General features: G+C 46.5%; 2 protein-coding genes across 2 annotated transcripts in view; one reads left to right on the top strand and one right to left on the bottom strand.

Moving 5' to 3' along the window:
• Positions 1–523: 523 nt before the first annotated feature.
• On the bottom strand, positions 524–12,019 carry PPME1 (protein phosphatase methylesterase 1). The gene is made up of 13 exons (XM_030947923.1): positions 11,903–12,019; positions 10,993–11,085; positions 10,843–10,900; positions 10,293–10,344; positions 8,371–8,525; positions 7,564–7,654; positions 7,141–7,206; positions 6,814–6,946; positions 6,248–6,377; positions 5,742–5,786; positions 4,887–4,951; positions 3,792–3,859; positions 524–3,141 (listed from the first exon to the last, which is right to left on the bottom strand). The coding sequence occupies exons 1-13, from the start codon at positions 12,017–12,019 to the stop codon at positions 3,123–3,125; spliced, it is 1,092 nt and encodes a 363-aa protein (XP_030803783.1). The 3' UTR covers positions 524–3,122.
• Positions 12,020–16,538: 4,519 nt separating this feature from the next.
• C2CD3 (C2 domain containing 3 centriole elongation regulator) overlaps positions 16,539–16,747 on the top strand; it is a 33,652-nt gene continuing 33,443 nt past the window's right edge. The window contains 1 exon segment of the mRNA XM_030947934.1: positions 16,539–16,600. Coding sequence (XP_030803794.1) covers positions 16,539–16,600 — 62 coding nt within the window.

Raw genomic sequence — 16,747 nt, forward strand, 5'->3', positions numbered from 1 at the left:
GCAGGGACACCTCCCACTGTCCCAGGCTGCTCCAAGCCCCATCCAGCCTGGCTTTGGGCACTGCCAGGGATCCAGGGGCAGCCACAGCTGCTCTGGGCACCCTGTGCCAGGGCCTAAATTGTAAAAAAACTTATTCCTAATACCCAGTAGACCCTCCTGGGGCGATTCTGCAAGGTCTGTGTTGCCCAGCTCTGCCTTTTGCAAATCATCCCAACGCTGCTTGCAAATCACAAGCACACGGAAAGCAGGGCTGGAATGGGCTTCCTCAGGTTGTCCAAGCCTTTTCCTGGCCAAAAGGGGAAAAAATGATAATTTTACCTACTGCTGCATCACCCCTGTCACAATCTGAGGGGAAAATTCTGGCTGGACAGCCCCAGGCCTGAGTTTAATTCCTGACTTAAGGGTTGAAGAGTACCTGCTTTGGCAATACAGGAAATAATCTTTTCCCAACAATCCCAATGCTCCAGTCATCTGTAAATCTCTGATGGCTTTGTCCAGTACACATAATCTGGCAAAACCCATCCTAGGTCTCAGACATTTATTTATGTAATTTATTCAATTGAAATGAAGCCTGCAACAGACCAGCATCGCAAAGTCCATCTCCTGCTCCTGCCCAACCTTGGGATCCTCCATTTGGAAGGATCCTCAATCCAACAAGTGAAACAAGACCAAGAGAGGTTTCTAAGTAATCAAAAGGCTGCAGGAAAAATGCAAAGCTGGGAGTTTTGGGGAGGAATTTCTCTGTGTCCTTGTTTCTCGTGAGCCAGAGAGAAGACTCCTTCTCTCTGCAGTCACTTTTACTACAGCCCGTGTATCCTTCACCAAATGCCGTTTATCCCAGCCTCCAGCCCCCTGGAAACTGCAGCAGGAGCATTAATACTCCTCAGACAAAAGCACAGTCTCAAAAATGTGCATGGCTTGACAGAGCCGAAAGGAATTTCCCTTCCACCCACCCCCACAGTGCTGCTGCTGTCCCTGGAATCCATCTTTTTAATCCAGCCCCACAGGAGTCCCAGAACAGCACCTGGGCAGGGCTGGGAGCTGGCACGGAGCGACGCACCAGTCACTTCAACAGGCTCTTGAAATATTTATTTTCTTTTCACTCACTCAATGCTAACAGCAAAACAGACTCCCAGGCAGCCCACAGGATTGCAGGAATCATTCCTTTTCCCGGTGCTTCTGCAGAATACAGAACTGGTTGGCTTTCCACGAGGGCTCTGTTTGGTCGGGCTTTGTGACGAGCTCACAAATCAGAGGGATAACCGAGGAATCACTCACTCCAAGTCAGGCTCTCCACGTTACTTCACCAGGGAGGAATGTGACTTCACCAGATCATTCACGAGCACGATTCTGGGCAGTGAGACTGGACAGACACGCTGCATTAGTTCATCCCTAACCATCTGAACCAAGGAGTCTCCTGCAAAAGGGGATTTTGGCCATTCTGGGGACACGGCTGGGGAAAGAACTGTTTTGCATCTTGACTACTGAAGATCCATTGAATTCATCAGGAACTAGACCGGGGTGGAATTACATCAAATCAATGCATCAACACGGTGACTCACAGAGGGGAGTGCAGAGAGCCACCAGTTGCTCCTGTCACACCTGAGTGCCACGGCCAAAGTGCCAGGAGGGCATTCCTCCCTGGAATGAGGCTGTCCTGTCTCTACTGCAGGCGCTTCCCAACCTGATGTGTCAGGGAAGGGACAGGGAGCAAGGCCACCACGGCTGCTGTGCCCGGTGAGTCACAGCTAAGTGGAGCTCCATGGTCAAACACTGTCCCACCTGCACCGCTCAAGTGCCAAGGATTCCTGATGGCTCTTGTCATGGGATGCACAGGGCAGCTCCCAAATCACCACAGAACTTTGCCTCAGCAGAGCAGGGTTAAAATCATTGGACAGCAGCAAGGGGTTATGGACACCAGGCAAAAAAAAGGGGGTTTCACACATCCACCAGCAAAATACTCAGGAAAACTGCTCCAAAACATGTCTGCTCTTACACTCAAAAGTGACTCTTAGGTGAAAGCAAGCCCAGGAGCTGTCTGTGGATAACTGAACCCTGAAGAAAAGCTCTCTGTGCACATGGAATTCTGGAAGGCAGGCAGAGAAATGATCTAGGAAGCAACAGTGGAAACAGGGTCCTTCCTCTAATACTGGGGAGAACAGCTGCCTACACCTCTGCATCAACATCAGCAGGACTGACTCCAAGCTCTCCCAGGGTTCTTCCTACAGCCCATTCCATGTTTTTCCATCCCAAAGGCGCTGATCTCTGCCCAGCTGTGTGTGGCAGCTACAAGAAGGGAAGAACAAACACATTCCAGGGGCAGAAAACAGACAAACTGCCTGCTGATCACATTGTCCCTGCTGCTCCTGGGTCTTCCCCACAAGTGCAGGTTCAGAGTCCCCTGGCCTGGGATGTGTCTGTAGTCGATGGAGTTATTCAGGCTCTTCTTCCCAGAGAGGACTTGCAACGAGCACCTGACAAACTGCAAGACTCTGAAATGGAGCTCACAGTCCCCCTCTTGCCTTTTTGGTTCACAGTCCCATCCAGCTTTGCCCAGGACAGTGGCCTCCAGGCTTTTCCCACAGCTTAACCCCTAAGGCTGGCGCTGGTGAGATGAAACCCGAGCTCCCAATGAAGCCGATTCCTCATCTGCTTTAGGGGGAAAAAAAGTGTATGTATAAAACCCAAATCTAAGGGGCACTTCCAAGATGATTCAGTGATTCCAGGGAGAAATCCCGAAGCCTTTGGCTGTGCTGCAATGCCCTGGGTGGATCTGGACTGCCAACAGCCCTTCTGCAGCTGGGTCCAAGGAAGCCTGAGAATCGGTGGAGGTTGGTATGACTGACTACATGGGATTCCAGGAGGTCTTTCCTTGTGGCAGCAGAGAAGAGGATCCCAGTTCCAAGGGCCTGAAGAGCTTTTCATGGTCTTCAGTAGAAGCTGCTTCCCAGCATGGAAGTCCCTAAGAATTTGGATATTCTGGAGAGCTAGTTCTAGGGGATGAATCTCACACCAACTTCTCACTGCTGCTGGGCTGGGAGATGAGAGGATATGGATACATCACAGTGGCCTCTGGTGCAGTTTATTTACAATGGGAATCAGTGCTGGAGAACACCAGGATATTAACAAGCAGGAAACACACTAGGAGGCACAAAAGAGAACGGAAGAAAGACTCCATGTTAGCATCAAGGTATTCTCTGCAAACTCTGTGACAACCTAAATTTAGCTGTAAAGTCCTTAGGTCTTCTCCCTCTCTCCCTATTAACACATCAACCTACACTATCAAGCTTATCAATCACACCCTTCTCTCACTGCCTGGCTGATCACAGGGGCCTGGCTTCCACAGGCCATTTTGATCAGAAAACACGTGAGATAAGTATGGAAAGTCTGCAAAGTGAAGCACATAGCTTTACCTGCCTCATCTCACCAGTATTTCTTGGTCAAGGGAGTGTGATGCAAGTTGTTTCCACAACACAGGGCCTTGGTTACTTAATGAAATATTATTTAAGCTAACTGCCATAAAATTTGTCATTTTGCTTTCTGGCAGGCTATAAGGAAAGAAATCTGCTTTGCTCCTCCCTTCCAAGGAAGGAGGTTTCATCAGCACACGTAAATATGTGAGAAATGTAGAAGGAACACAAACACTGAGTGTATTACTGGCTGTGATTCAGAGCTGTTTGTTTATCTGTGGTTTTTAGCACCATGCTAAAATTCCAGCCTCCCACCTCGAGAGCCAGACAGGCAGTGAGAGCAGGAGCCCTGCTCAGGGACACAACTCCATGGAGCCTTACCACTGGAATCCACCAATGGGCTCTGTAAACCTGTGACGGATCAGGAACGTTGCAACAGCTTCAGCAACCTGGGAGAAGGGGAAGAATGGCTCAGGATTTAAAGGGACACAAAGAGAAGATGAAACCCAGTCAGTTTTCAAAGCCTGCAGTATTTCCAACAACAGTTCAGGTCCTCAGCAGTCTGTTGCTGAACCATTTGCTCCTTTAAAACAAGAGCTCTGTGTAACACACCTTCAGCTTTACTCTGACACTGAGCCTGCCATCAAGAAGTGACCAAACCTTTTCTCCACCCATGTCAGTAATTCTTGAAACAATTAGCAGGGAGAAAAGGTAAATTCAGGCTGCAAGACAGTAACCTGGAATGGTTTGGGTTGGGGGGAACATTAAAGCTCATCCAGTTCCAACACCTGGCATGGGCAGGGACACCTTACACTAGACCAGGCTGCTCCAAGCCCTGTCCAGCCTGGTCAGTATTGCTCAGAATGTATGAAAAAAGAGTAACAGCTTAAGAACTGAGTATGTTTAGACAGAAATGCCTATTTCAGACTGGTAAAGTGAAGCACAGAAAGGCTGAGTTTTAACACAGCTGTCAGTGCAGAATGAGCTTTAAAACCAGATGTGCTCCCAACCACAGGCTCCACGGGCTGCACCACATTCCTGCTTCCATCTGGACACCAACTCCAGCAGTGCCCAGAAGCAGCACTGCTCTGTCAGAGCTGCTGCAGGAACATTTGGTTTCTATTTGGAAAATGTGAGCCACCCAACTCAACAAAACACAGACCAACCCCTAAAGCTGCAGCTTAGTGCAAGGGAACTGCATGAGGAAAGGAAGGCAGGAGAAATCCGCACTCCACATGGGTGGAATTAGGTACATCGCCACGAGCCTGAGAGTTAAGTCCATATCCCAGCCCTGTGGCATGTAACATCTTAGCCAGGGCTTTCCAGACAGCTGAAACATCCAAGCTGCTTGTGAAATCCAGTTGTTGTGCCAAAAGATGCCCCTGAAGTATGCTCTCTGGTGCATGGTAAGGAACAGATCCTTTTCTGCATTTCAGATTGTGGCTTATGTAGCTTCACCCCCACGGTGGGGCTCACCTTGTCCGGAGCATCCTCATGGACTGCGTGGCCACACTGTGGGAGGACCTGCATCTGGAACTTCCCTGTGGATTGAGAGAGTCAGCACACAGACCTCACACTCTGCACCAATTGACCTCACTAAATGTAGCTGGAAAGGATGTCCTAGGGACGGCAGGATGTCTCAGCAGCCTCCACACCATGCACAGCCCATGGTCTCCAAAGGAAACATGGACCAGCTCCTTAATTCACCTTCTCCAAGTGTAACTAGAACAGGTTCCCAGGAGCTAAAATGGAGCTGAACTTCTCAGAGCTTCTCAATGCAGGCAAGTGTCAGAATTGGAACTCTCACCAGATTTACATTAAGGTAACGTTTATCCTGCTATTCAGTACCACTTTGCAGTACTGGTTGCTCTGGAAAGCAGGGATGGGGGGAAAAACCCCAACCCAAACCCCAAAACATGAATGAAGGTGTTTAATCTTGGTCTGCTGTCTGTCAGAAACACTGGGACAGGGGACAATTTGGAATGGTCCCAAGTGTTCTAGCTAGGAACATCGGGGATGTAGCTAGAAAGGGAAAAAATGGATTAGACAGAAGCCCTCACAGGCAATCATTCTGATCCAAGAGAAGTGCAGCAGCTCCACTGCTGGGAGCACGGAACACTGGATTGAACAAAACCCACAGCAACAGCCCTTTGAATTGAACCTTTCCCTCCTCACCTTCCCCACCCTTCCTTGACCAGAGCAGGAGAACACTTTGGGATGGACAAACTCTTTAATGCCCATTTGTTTGGATATTGACTGTGCTCATAGCAACAAGCTGTCATGCAAAAAGAGCATTATGGTAAGGCTGAAGTAACAGTAATAAATACTTACCTTGCATCTGTCCAATGGTCAGATCTTTATCCAGCCTGTCAACACCTACAAGCAGATAAACAAATAATAACAATAAACAAATGTTTTGGAGAACAGCCAGAGAAAACACCATTCTCTGAGCCAAGCTTTACTCTGTATTTTAAAAGAGACATTACATTGAAAAACAGAAGATAAACACCTCTGACACCCATGACAAGGACATTTCACTGCTGCACCTTGAGAGAGTAAAGTTACAGGAAAGAAACACAGCCAAAAAATGCAAGAGCACAGCCCTCCCTACAACTTAAAAGGATATTTACAAAAGGTATTTGCTACTAAGGTACAAAAAGGGCTTAAAGCTGTATTTGACTTTCACTGGAGAAGTTCAGATCCCACCAGGCTATTTTAGGAGACACAGAGAAGCCCAGGTATTCCCAGGAACCACCGCAGCCCAGTGCTGACCCTTTGCTCTAAAATGCAACTGTGACCTCACTGAAGTGCACAGCAGGACTGGGAGGGACACCTACCAGCTAGAAGCAAAAGCTTTGGAGTGGGACAGCTGAGGAAGAGGTTGGATAAACCCCTGAACCAGCCATCCCAGTACTTCTCTGTTTTGGCCAGCTCGATTCGCCACGTGTATAAATGCTCCTTCTTTGTCTGCAGGGAGGAGAGAGAGCTCTGTGTTACTGATCAGTAAAACAGCAGAAAGAAAACCAACTCAGGGAGCCACCTGGAAATGCATAAATACACAGATATAAAAAATAAAACATTTCTGGCTCCCTCTGGTGGATTACACACTTCCAGGGATGACCCTCCTTGCTTCTACATCTCTCTCCAAATCAAAGTACATGAGCAGGGAACAAGAAAGTCAGCAAGAGCTACAGCAAGAGGAGAAGAGCCTGCAGGATTCAGGGCAATCAATTTGCTATTTTTTACTGACACAAATAGCTCACAAATTGCCTGAACATTTGGGCTTGGCTCCCATCCACTTTTCTCTCCCTGGAGTGGCTCCCTTTCATATCAGAATGATTTGGATAACCACAGGTGACAGCTCTTGCAGGGGAAGCTGAAAACACAGCAACAAGTTCCCAACCTCTGTGTCATCCTCTTTCTTCCTTTTGTTGACAGAGCCTCCTCCTTCCTCATCCTCGTCCTCCTCCTCCTCTTCCTCAATAATTCCCTCTACTATGGCTTTAGGGCATTCAGGACTGGCAGCCTCTTCACATCTGTGAAAATAAAATCAGAAATTGATTCCCTGACAACAGAAAAAAATCCAAACCAAAACACCACCCAGGATTACACCATAGGCGTTCAGCAATTTTGCTTTAAGAAGTTTTCAAGTGCACTTATGTAGCAATGGCATTCTAAAACAGAAAAAAAAAATTTAAATAATAAATGAAATAAACCAAAGGCCACCTACTGTTTGACTTGACCGACCATAGAAACTCTGGCAGATTCGAGATTTCTTATCTGTCCACTTTTTACACTAGGGAAAAAAAATAATCAGAAGACAGAAATATTTACTGAAGAGTTTCAAGAATCAGCAGGCCCAGAAACAGGAGTTAAACTCCTCTACATCTCAGGACTTCCCCCAACCATCCCCAAAGCTCCTGCTCTCAGACTGAACAGAGTGGCTCACGCTAAACTTACGTGAACCTCCCCCTGTCACTGTAACTGAGAAGAGAAAGAGGGAGAAATGCTGGTGGGGAACGGTGAAACAGGGTTAAACCCACGGCAGGGGGCTGGGACAGGGCCTGTAAACAGCCAGATTGTATAAACTTTGTTTCCTTCGGGAGTCAGGCTACACAGACAAGCGATTCCAGAGGCTGAGCCCAAGCTTTACCTCCACTCAATGGCATTCTCGAGCGACTTGAATGTTTTGGGACGACTCCTTAGGAAGTTCTGCATGCTGTTCAAGGCATCCATGGCAGTACCTAAAAGCAAATGGCATCATCTTCATCATCTCCATGGCATCTGATGATATTATTGCCACATCCCTCTACACAAAACTGGCTGCAATACCCTCACAGAGAGCTGGAGCTCCCCAGTGATCTAATGCTGCTGGGGAAAGTGCAGATTAGTATTTCTAAGCCAAGAGTCATATTGGAAAATTGCTTTTTGAACAGGTAGGATGTTCAGAGAGAGAAAGCAGCAGTCATTTATCAGCACCAAGCATTACAGCAAAAGCCACCCTCCTCCCCACCAAGAAAGCATTTCAAAGAAATTAGTGCCAAGGTCTAGTTGACACAGTGGTGTTAGGTCATAGGTTTGGCTCAGTGATCTCCAAGGCCTTTTCCAACCTAGCTGATTCTCTGATCCTGTGACATTAGTAGGAAAAAGGCAAACAGAGGGAGAACACCTGGGAAAAGGAAAGGGAAGAGGAAAAGGAAGGAGAAGGAGAAGGAAGGAGAAGGAGAAGGAGAAGGAGAAGGAGAAGGAGAAGGAGAAGGAGAAGGAGAAGGAGAAGGAGAAGGAGAAGGAGAAGGAGAAGGAGAAGGAGAAGAGAAGGGGGGGGGTCACACTGGAAAGATTTTTGTGCGCGCAGGATGTGCAAGGAGGATGGAGTGGGTTTAAAAACAGGGCGGGCAAACCCTTGTGTATGGGGGGATGTGGGGCAGGCAGGAGAGCCGGCAGGGGCGGGCACACTCACCCTCCACGACGTCGATCATGCAGAGCCCCAGCAGGCTGGGCAGCAGGTTGGCCACGGCGGTGTGCACGGCGATGGCGCCGCCCATGCTGTGCCCGATGAGCATGATGGGCGGCGGCAGGTCCCCGTAGAGCGCCTCCACCACGCTGCCCACGTCCCTGCGGCACAGCAAACCCGCCTGGCACCGCCAGCACGGACACAGCCAGCACGGACACAGCCCTCACACCCCTTCTGACCCACAGGCTGCACGCTGCCTTGTTCTCCTGTCACTGCTGCCGAGCAGGAAACCCTGCACATCCGTGTCATTTCTCCTTCTATCAATAGAATCCTCACTTAAAAGATGCTAATTTAAAAGATGTTCAAGCAGTCTGGTCTAGTGGAAGGTCTCCCTGTCCATGGGGATGAAATTTACTGTCCCTTCCAGCCCAAATTCTGTGATTCCTTGTAGAAAATATTTTAGGCTGACACTTGCTAGTGAGGACGTTAAATAAAAGGTGAGAAAAAGCTGTCAAATCATCTTGCATGGAAGCACAAACCAAGAAATGCATTGTTCTTAAAAGAAGAAACTGGAATTAGAGAGAGAAAAATAACTGGGCCCTGCTGACCACGGCAAAGATGAACAACACTGAGCACGGGCAAAAAGATTGAGACTGTCTGTGAGCACAGATACGGGCAAGGGGCAGTTTCCCCACTCTTCCCAAAAGGTACCTCCTGTTAAACTGAAGCTGTCACTTCCTGACACTTTTCCCAGGATGGCAAAGCTGGCTGGTATGATTCCCAAACCCCAGAACAGCAGCAGAGCTAACAGCTGAAATCTCCTGAAGAGCAGTGTAAAGACACCCCCCCAGCTGGCTTTCCTGACTACAACCATTCAGAGGAACCTGAGAACTGAGCAATTTTTATTGAAAAAAATGATTCCATTTCTATTGAAAATGGAAAACAAGTGAAAAAATGAACAGGTTGACCAGCTTGTCTGCTCTGCTAGAGAAAATTGTTTGAGGACTTGATTTAAAAGAACAAACAGGAACACCAGCTGTAATTTAAGGCTCCTATTTAAAAGATACTCAGGACTAAGTTTCAAGCTCATTGCCAAGAATAGGGGGAGGTTTCAAAACAAAAGGAACTTGCTTTCCCCCCACAGTAGTGCTGGTCCAGATCTAAAATATTCTAATTATTTAATCCAGCATCTCCTCAGGACAGTTACACATCAGGATCTGACAAGGCATAAGCAGCAGGAATAAGGTATACAATGGAAGTCAGAATACATTTCACACATGGCCTCCCCTCAACAAACCAAGTGGATTTGTCCATGGGAAGGTTACAAAATCCTTCATCATTTAGTTGTAGTCACAGCAAAGAGTCTCTTTGTACTAAATATGGGCAGAACATAATGTGCTTAGCAGTGGGTATTTGCTTTTCTTACAGTTTTGTCAAGAGGGGGATGGATTTGCATGCCAAAGCGGGTCATGACAGTTTGAAAAAGTAATTCTATGCTTGAAAATCCTGTGTTTGTGACCCAGACTTCAGGGGTGTTACCAGGCCAACGTGGGCCCGCCCTGACCACTCACCCCAAGGGCCGAGGAAGAGTCAAACTGGTGATTCAGACTAAAATACCCCATGGATGTCTAAGGGAAGCATTCCACCTCCCTGAGGAACTCTTCAGCATGTGGCAGGTTTAAAGTGCTCAGTGCTTAAAAACTGGGGGTACTGGGAGAACAACTCCAGCTCTTGGAATCTGGCTCAGCTGGGAGGGACATCATTTCAGACTGTCCCAGAATGGAAGGAAAGGAGGGATAACCAGAATCACGTGAAATTAATCTTCCAGCTCCTCTGAGTGAAGGCTGTGTGCCCTCAAGTAGTTTATTGCTCAGCCAAGGAGAAAAAGGGAGGTTTGTGAAAAGGGAAACAAGCATAATTTTCCTTACTTTGCCATAGTCTCTGCAGACAGGTCTTCAGGATTCCTTACTTTTGTTTCTCCTGAAAAAAACCCAACTCAAGTTAAGTTCACTTAAGCTGAAAAACTTCAGGCCCCCTCAGGACTTAGAGCAGTGATGGTACAAAGCTTTTACGCACATATATGAAGAGCAAGCCTACTGCAATGAACATGAATAATTAAGAAACACAGAATTAACGGGAACACTTGGTACTATGGGTAGGAAACACTGCCCGTAACTGTTCTTTATGCATCTTAAAATGAAAGAACAGTCCTCATTTCTCATGGCAAAGACCACTTAGAGGTTATAGAAATATGAAAGATGGCTTGGTGGAAGGAAGCAGTCCACCACTGTCTCAAGCAAAAGTTCAGGGGGTCTCAGCTTCTGAGAGAAGCCAGTCTTCCATCCCTGCTTTTGAATCCAATTGGGATGCCCTAAGGATGTTTTCCTAGTCATCCTGAGAGGAATTCATTGCATCTCCTTTAAAAAATGGGAGCATGTAACACACTGATTTGACTCCAGATTTATTTCCTTGACTTACCATGGCCTCGGAGGTCTAAGGCCACAATCCTACACTGGATTCTGCTGATGATTGCAGACTGCAAGGAGAGACAGAGACAATGTTGTTTGCAAAGTGGGATTAGCAGCAACAAGCAGTTGCAGCAACAAACGGAGCAGCAGCTTTACTTACTGTAAACACAGCCCAGGACAGGGCAGAGTGGCCTCCACCGTGCAGCAGCAGCAAGACAGGCCCCTCCAAGCCACTCTTGTAAATTCGAAAAGTGTATGAACAGTTAAGGACACTCCTCAGAGCTACTTCAAGGCAGCAGAATGAATTTTGGAGCTTGCAATACCAAACAGTATTTTACTTCTATCCTTCATTTATGTGACCAACAGGAATGTTCAAGCATTACCTGGGCAAAAATGTAACTCAGTTTAAGCTTCAAGAGTTCTATTCCTGCTGCCCAGGTTTTCTCCCCCCATTATGATTCACTCATCCCCTGTCCTTTTCTCCCTGGGCACAACAAGGAAGTGAACGAAGAGAAAACTAGAAATCCATTAGGAAAAAAAGATGGAGAGTTATTTTTTACACAGGCAAAATAATGAGAGGGCAAGGGCATGGTTTTAAACTAGAAGAAGGGAGATTTAAATTAAATGTTCATAAGAAATTCTTCCCTGTGAGGGTGGGCAGGCCCTGGCACAGGGTGCTCAGATAATCTGTGGCTTCCCCTGGATCCCTGGAAGTGTCCAAGGCCAGGCTGGACTTTGGGGCTTGGAGCAGCCTGGAAGAGTGGAAGGTGTCCCTGCCCATGGCTGTTGGAAACACTTTTTAAAAATTATAAAAAATTAAATTAAGTTAAATTAAAAATTATTACTAAAGAAGCAATGTCAGGAATTAGCCTTGCTAGGTACAGTTTAACTGTCAGCCTGGAAGGGATAGTGCTGGTTACTGACACTGAACCCTGCAGGAGACATAATGGAAGATGAGAAGGAACACTTGGAAAAGCTGAGGAACCCAAATAAACAAATCAAAACGTGATTCCTCCCCCATAATCTCTGAGATTGTGACAAATTCAATATGGGGGAAGAAAAAAGGATATATCCTTGCCAGTTTCATTTTCTACCACAACATCCTCCATGGACTCAAAGTACTGGCTCCAAAGCACTGGTGAAAAGTCACGCTTTCTTCCAGGGCTGCAAGACAGAAAAAATTCCATAAGAAAGAGTTATTTTTAAAGTCTTCCACTGAAATTGGCACCCAGGCCTCCTCTCACTGAAGAGAACACACTGGTGTTACACAACAGCTCAGGCTGGAAGCAAGCGGCGCATCAGTGAAACGCCCATACAACCACAATATCCAGAGTTTTACTGTCAGTGAAGGAATCCTCCCCTCATTGTTGCTCCTATGGAGGAAATGCAGTGGAAACAGAGAAAAGAGTATTTTCCTCATCGAGTAATTCCAAGGAAGACTGAACAATGGTGATTTAGACTACTCACACCCAAGCCAAGGGAAAATAAACAGAACAGTGATACTGTTCAGTACCACCTCTGGTCTGCAGTGACCCACAGGCAAAAGGTGCCCAGCTGACAAACCAATTTATTTTTTGCTTCCTTCAAAAGGTGCAGCTGTGCCCTCTCCTTGTACCACCATTACTGACAAAAGGCTCTGTGCAATCAGAATTTTCCTGATGACTCAGTTGATGCAGAATCTGCTTCTCGGGCTGGTATTTACTCAGTAAGGCTAAAAGAGTAGTGCTTAATTTTGGAAGTGGCATAATTAGGCTCAATTGGAGCCCAGGATACAGGATGAGTAACAGTGCACCATTTTAACCATGTTTTTGCACTTCGGCTCTTCTGGGGGAGGCAGGCAGGCAGCACAGAATATTAAAATCAAGCATGGGCGTGAGGGGTGAAAGACCTTCAGAGCAGAAAAATCCCTGCTGAAGAAGTTTCTCCTGAATTCTTGGTTCCTAAAGAAATAGAAAATAACGGACAAAGCAGCTTTTCAATTTTGCAGAAACAAAATTTCTGTTTCCCCTGGTGTTTCTAGGATATGAAACATAAACCAGCCACCCCCTGAATGGACCAAATTCCCTCCTGTGGGTTTCCAGACTTCTTGTCAAATCTCAATTAAATAAAATGAGAAGTCGCACACCTACATAAATCCAGAAAATATTAATCTCTTTTACCACCTCAGCCTAATCTCATCCTCTGATCAAGGAAAAAAGTATCACAGTCAGAGCTTAATTTTTCCCTGGGAGCCATCCCAGCCTGATCACGTGCTCTCTCCATACCATAGTTCTGGTTCTTTCTGGAGATGGAGAGAACTGCCCACAGCTTGGATGATTTCCCCTCTCTGGGTTTTGAATAGGTAGGATGTGCAGCTAGTGAAAATAAATTCCTTCACCCTTTCAAAATGCAGCATTTCAGCTGCAGCCAGGCTTTTGCACAGCGTGTTGCAGCTGCTGTGGGCTTCCACTGCCCTGAGCAGCTCCAGGAGATCAGTACATGCTGTCATCTGCCTGGTACACCCTTCCCACCTGATCCATAATCTGCTGGACAGCAGGAACGCCCTGGTGGCCCAGCCCTGGCACTGCTGTGGCACCAGGAATCTGGAGGGAACGTGGCTGACTGATGGTGGCGCGCTGGATGTGCCGCATGAGCCCCCTCTGGGGCAGCAGGGCTGCAGGATGGACAGGCACAGTTACACCACGGAGCACAGCAGCGTCTTGGCTGGTGCCCAAAATCACCTTTCACCTGACCAGCCCCCTGCCAGCCCCATCCAGCCTGGCCCTGGACACTCCCAGGGATGAGCACTTTTGTGTCTCCCTCAGTGCCAATTCTGACAGCAGAATTTTCATGCAAGAGGCATGCAGGTGCAGATCCATGGGGAGAATCTCACAACCTGCAAGAGGAACCCATGGAAGCAAGGCAGAGCCCTTCCTTCCCTAGGAGCTTGCCACAGTGATGCATTTAGCAAGGCCTCAAACTCAGCTTGACAGGAGTGAACACCTCCAGAGAAAATGTCAGTGGTTGTGTCACACGTGAAGCGTCTGGGAAAAACATACAGCAGAACTGCTGTGCTGCCAAGGGAGCTGGAGCAGAAAGTCAAAAGGAGCTGGGAGTTAAAAACTATCATCACCTCTGATGCAAATACCTGTTGATCATGATTTAAAACAAAGTACTTGCATCCAAGCAATGCTGAGGAAACGTGAGTGACCTCAGGTTTAACACTGAACCCCCAGAAGGGCAGAATAAATGTGCTGCTTTCCACAAAATCCCAGGTGACCACAGAGGGCTGAGCAAAAACGTTTCTCCAAAGGAAAGAATCCTTGATTTTGAGTTGCTTTTTTTAGTGAAGCATCAACACACATTCAGAATTAGAAGTGTGCTCAATAAACAGCAGCTGTGGTTTTGCACCTTCCTATGTCGAAACCATATTTTGCTGACCAATATTTAAGCTGACAGAACTAACTAATAGCTTTTTAAGGTATCCAGCAAACCAAAACAAAAATGGATCTGACATAATAACTTTTCTAGACTGATCCTTAAACTCCAAGCCAGCATATTAAGCTGGAATTACAAAACAAATTCTGGGCACCCTCTGTTTTATCCTATTGTGCAGTTTGTCCTCTTTATCATGTCCTCGATCCTTAGGATGCCCACATGGCTCAGCAATCTCTCCCTAATCTTTGAAGGGGTTTTCTTTCAGGTATTTTCCTAAAATGGGGAAAAAAAAAAAGGCTGCACCAAGCAGAAGGAACCATTTTCAGAAAGTCTTTTTTCTGCTGAGAGCCCCTATTTAAAACTACTAAAGCAAATATAGAACGAGTGCATGAATCAGGAGGTTTCATTCTCACATCATATTTGAACCCAAGCAAATCAAACATCATCTACAAGTAAGAACTGCCACGGCTGACAAGTTGTATTTAGAAATTCTAAAAATTGACAAGGACAGTATCTTAAGTTCTGCCTTAGAGATGCTGAATACATAAAATGCTTTTTTTATTAAAAGGATTCCAAGGGGAAAAAGTGGATTAAAAGGGAAAAAATGAGTAGGAATTGCCATGATTGAATTACACAGATCTGATCCAATCATGTCCTTCTGGATAATTAAAAGATCTTCAGAGATTGTACGTGATTTTTACTCACACATTGGAAAGGAACAGCAAACTGACTTTCACTTTTAAATCCCATCCAGGTGCTTAACTCTGAATGAGCCACGAGCAAAAAACAAAGGCCAAAAAACAAGACAGGGAATGCAGCAGCTGCTACAGCTGTTGGGATCTGCTGCCGTGGGGGGTGGCTTCACAAATTCTATTATTTTATTTCCCCACAGAACACAGAGTCAGGCCATAAGCCTGATTTTGTTTTGTTTTGTGACTTTGATTTTGTTTTTGCTTTTCATCTGTGGAGCAATTTGAAGGAATCACTTGCAATTCCCAACACAGCCTTGGCCATGAGCGCTCCTTAAAGAAATGGGCACAGAATTCCTCCCAGAGGCTGAGTTTCACATATTGCTGGAGCTCCAGCCTCCTTTGGAAAGGGCCTTTTGGAACCATCGTTTCTGCTGGAGAGCACTTAAATCCAGGGAGCGGAGGACTGTGCTGGCAAAGCAGGAATTGATGCCACGTGCCAGGAAATGCACTGAAATTCCAGCACACATCCCATGCTCCCACAAAACCCACTCCAAACCATGCCACAGGAGCCACGCTGGGTATCAGGGAGAGCTGCCTCCCCAGAAGGGCTGCCCAGGGCAGCGGTGAGTCCCCACCCCTGCAGGGACTGAAAGCTGTGTGCATGTGGCCCCTGGGGACGTGGGGCAGTGGTGGTGGCCTTGGCAGGGCTGGGGGGAAGGTTGGACTCCAAGATCTTGGAGGGCTTTTCCAATTCCAACCTGAAGAACCACTCCATGATTCAATTTGCTTCGGCCACTTTGACTTCTCAAATGAGACTCCCCACAGAGAGACATAAGGAAGTGATTGTACTGAAAAAATAGCAAGAAAAGAATAAATTTTAAAGAAAAAGCTAAAGCAAGTTTATTTTCACAGATTTAAATGCAGCAACAGGTGCCATGTTTTTACAAACTACTGAAACACACATTAACCTTTTAAGAGCATATTGCCAAAAAATGTAAGGCTTTATTTAAGTTAGGAAGTTGTCAGTAAATTCTGTAGCAATCTCAAATGCTTGACCCTCTGCTTCTCAAGATCTGCTTTCAGCTACACCACAGTCACATTAAGGTGACCTGCATGGTGGAAAAAAGGGAATAAAAAGAAAGTATCCCACACACCAGTCAGAGGATTTAGCCATGGCAAACTCAAGTTGCTGGCATTCTTGGATATTAAGGTTAAACCCATTTGTTTAAAAGCCTGGCTTGCAACTCAAGAAACTGAAAGCGCAGAAATAAATCACGTTTATAAATGCGAGATGCTTAATGCAGCAAACAAATATTTTCCTAAGTTTAGTTATTTTTGTTCCCTGTAAAAAGTTTGAATTTTGAAGGACTATTTCAGGGCAGCCCTGCACATCCGCCAGCACTGTAAATCACAGTGTTTTCCCTGTACAACTAATCCCTTTCTCTTTTGGTGGAATTCTCTTCAGGGGGAATCTTGCACTTGTTTGGGCAGAACTGAACTTTGGTAAGGATAAGCTCAGCTCAAGCTAAACTTTTATCCCACTCCCTCTTGTCTCCTTTTCACAGAAGCCCCTCCGGATGAGGCCATTCCATGCTGGATGTGCAGCACCTCCCACAGCAGGAGCATCACCGGTGAAGGGATTTACTGGGTGGCAGAGGGGTAAATCAAACCACAGCATGATTATGAACTACTCCCCACTGCTTCCAAGGGAAGATTCCAGGGGAATTCGTGATCCTTAACTGCAGCACTGGATTTTGTTTCATTCATAATCATTTCCCTGACAGTGTTTAAAACCCCTCCAATGCA

Source organism: Camarhynchus parvulus, chromosome 1, assembly GCF_901933205.1.
Source record: "Camarhynchus parvulus chromosome 1, STF_HiC, whole genome shotgun sequence".
Taxonomy (NCBI): domain Eukaryota; kingdom Metazoa; phylum Chordata; class Aves; order Passeriformes; family Thraupidae; genus Camarhynchus; species Camarhynchus parvulus.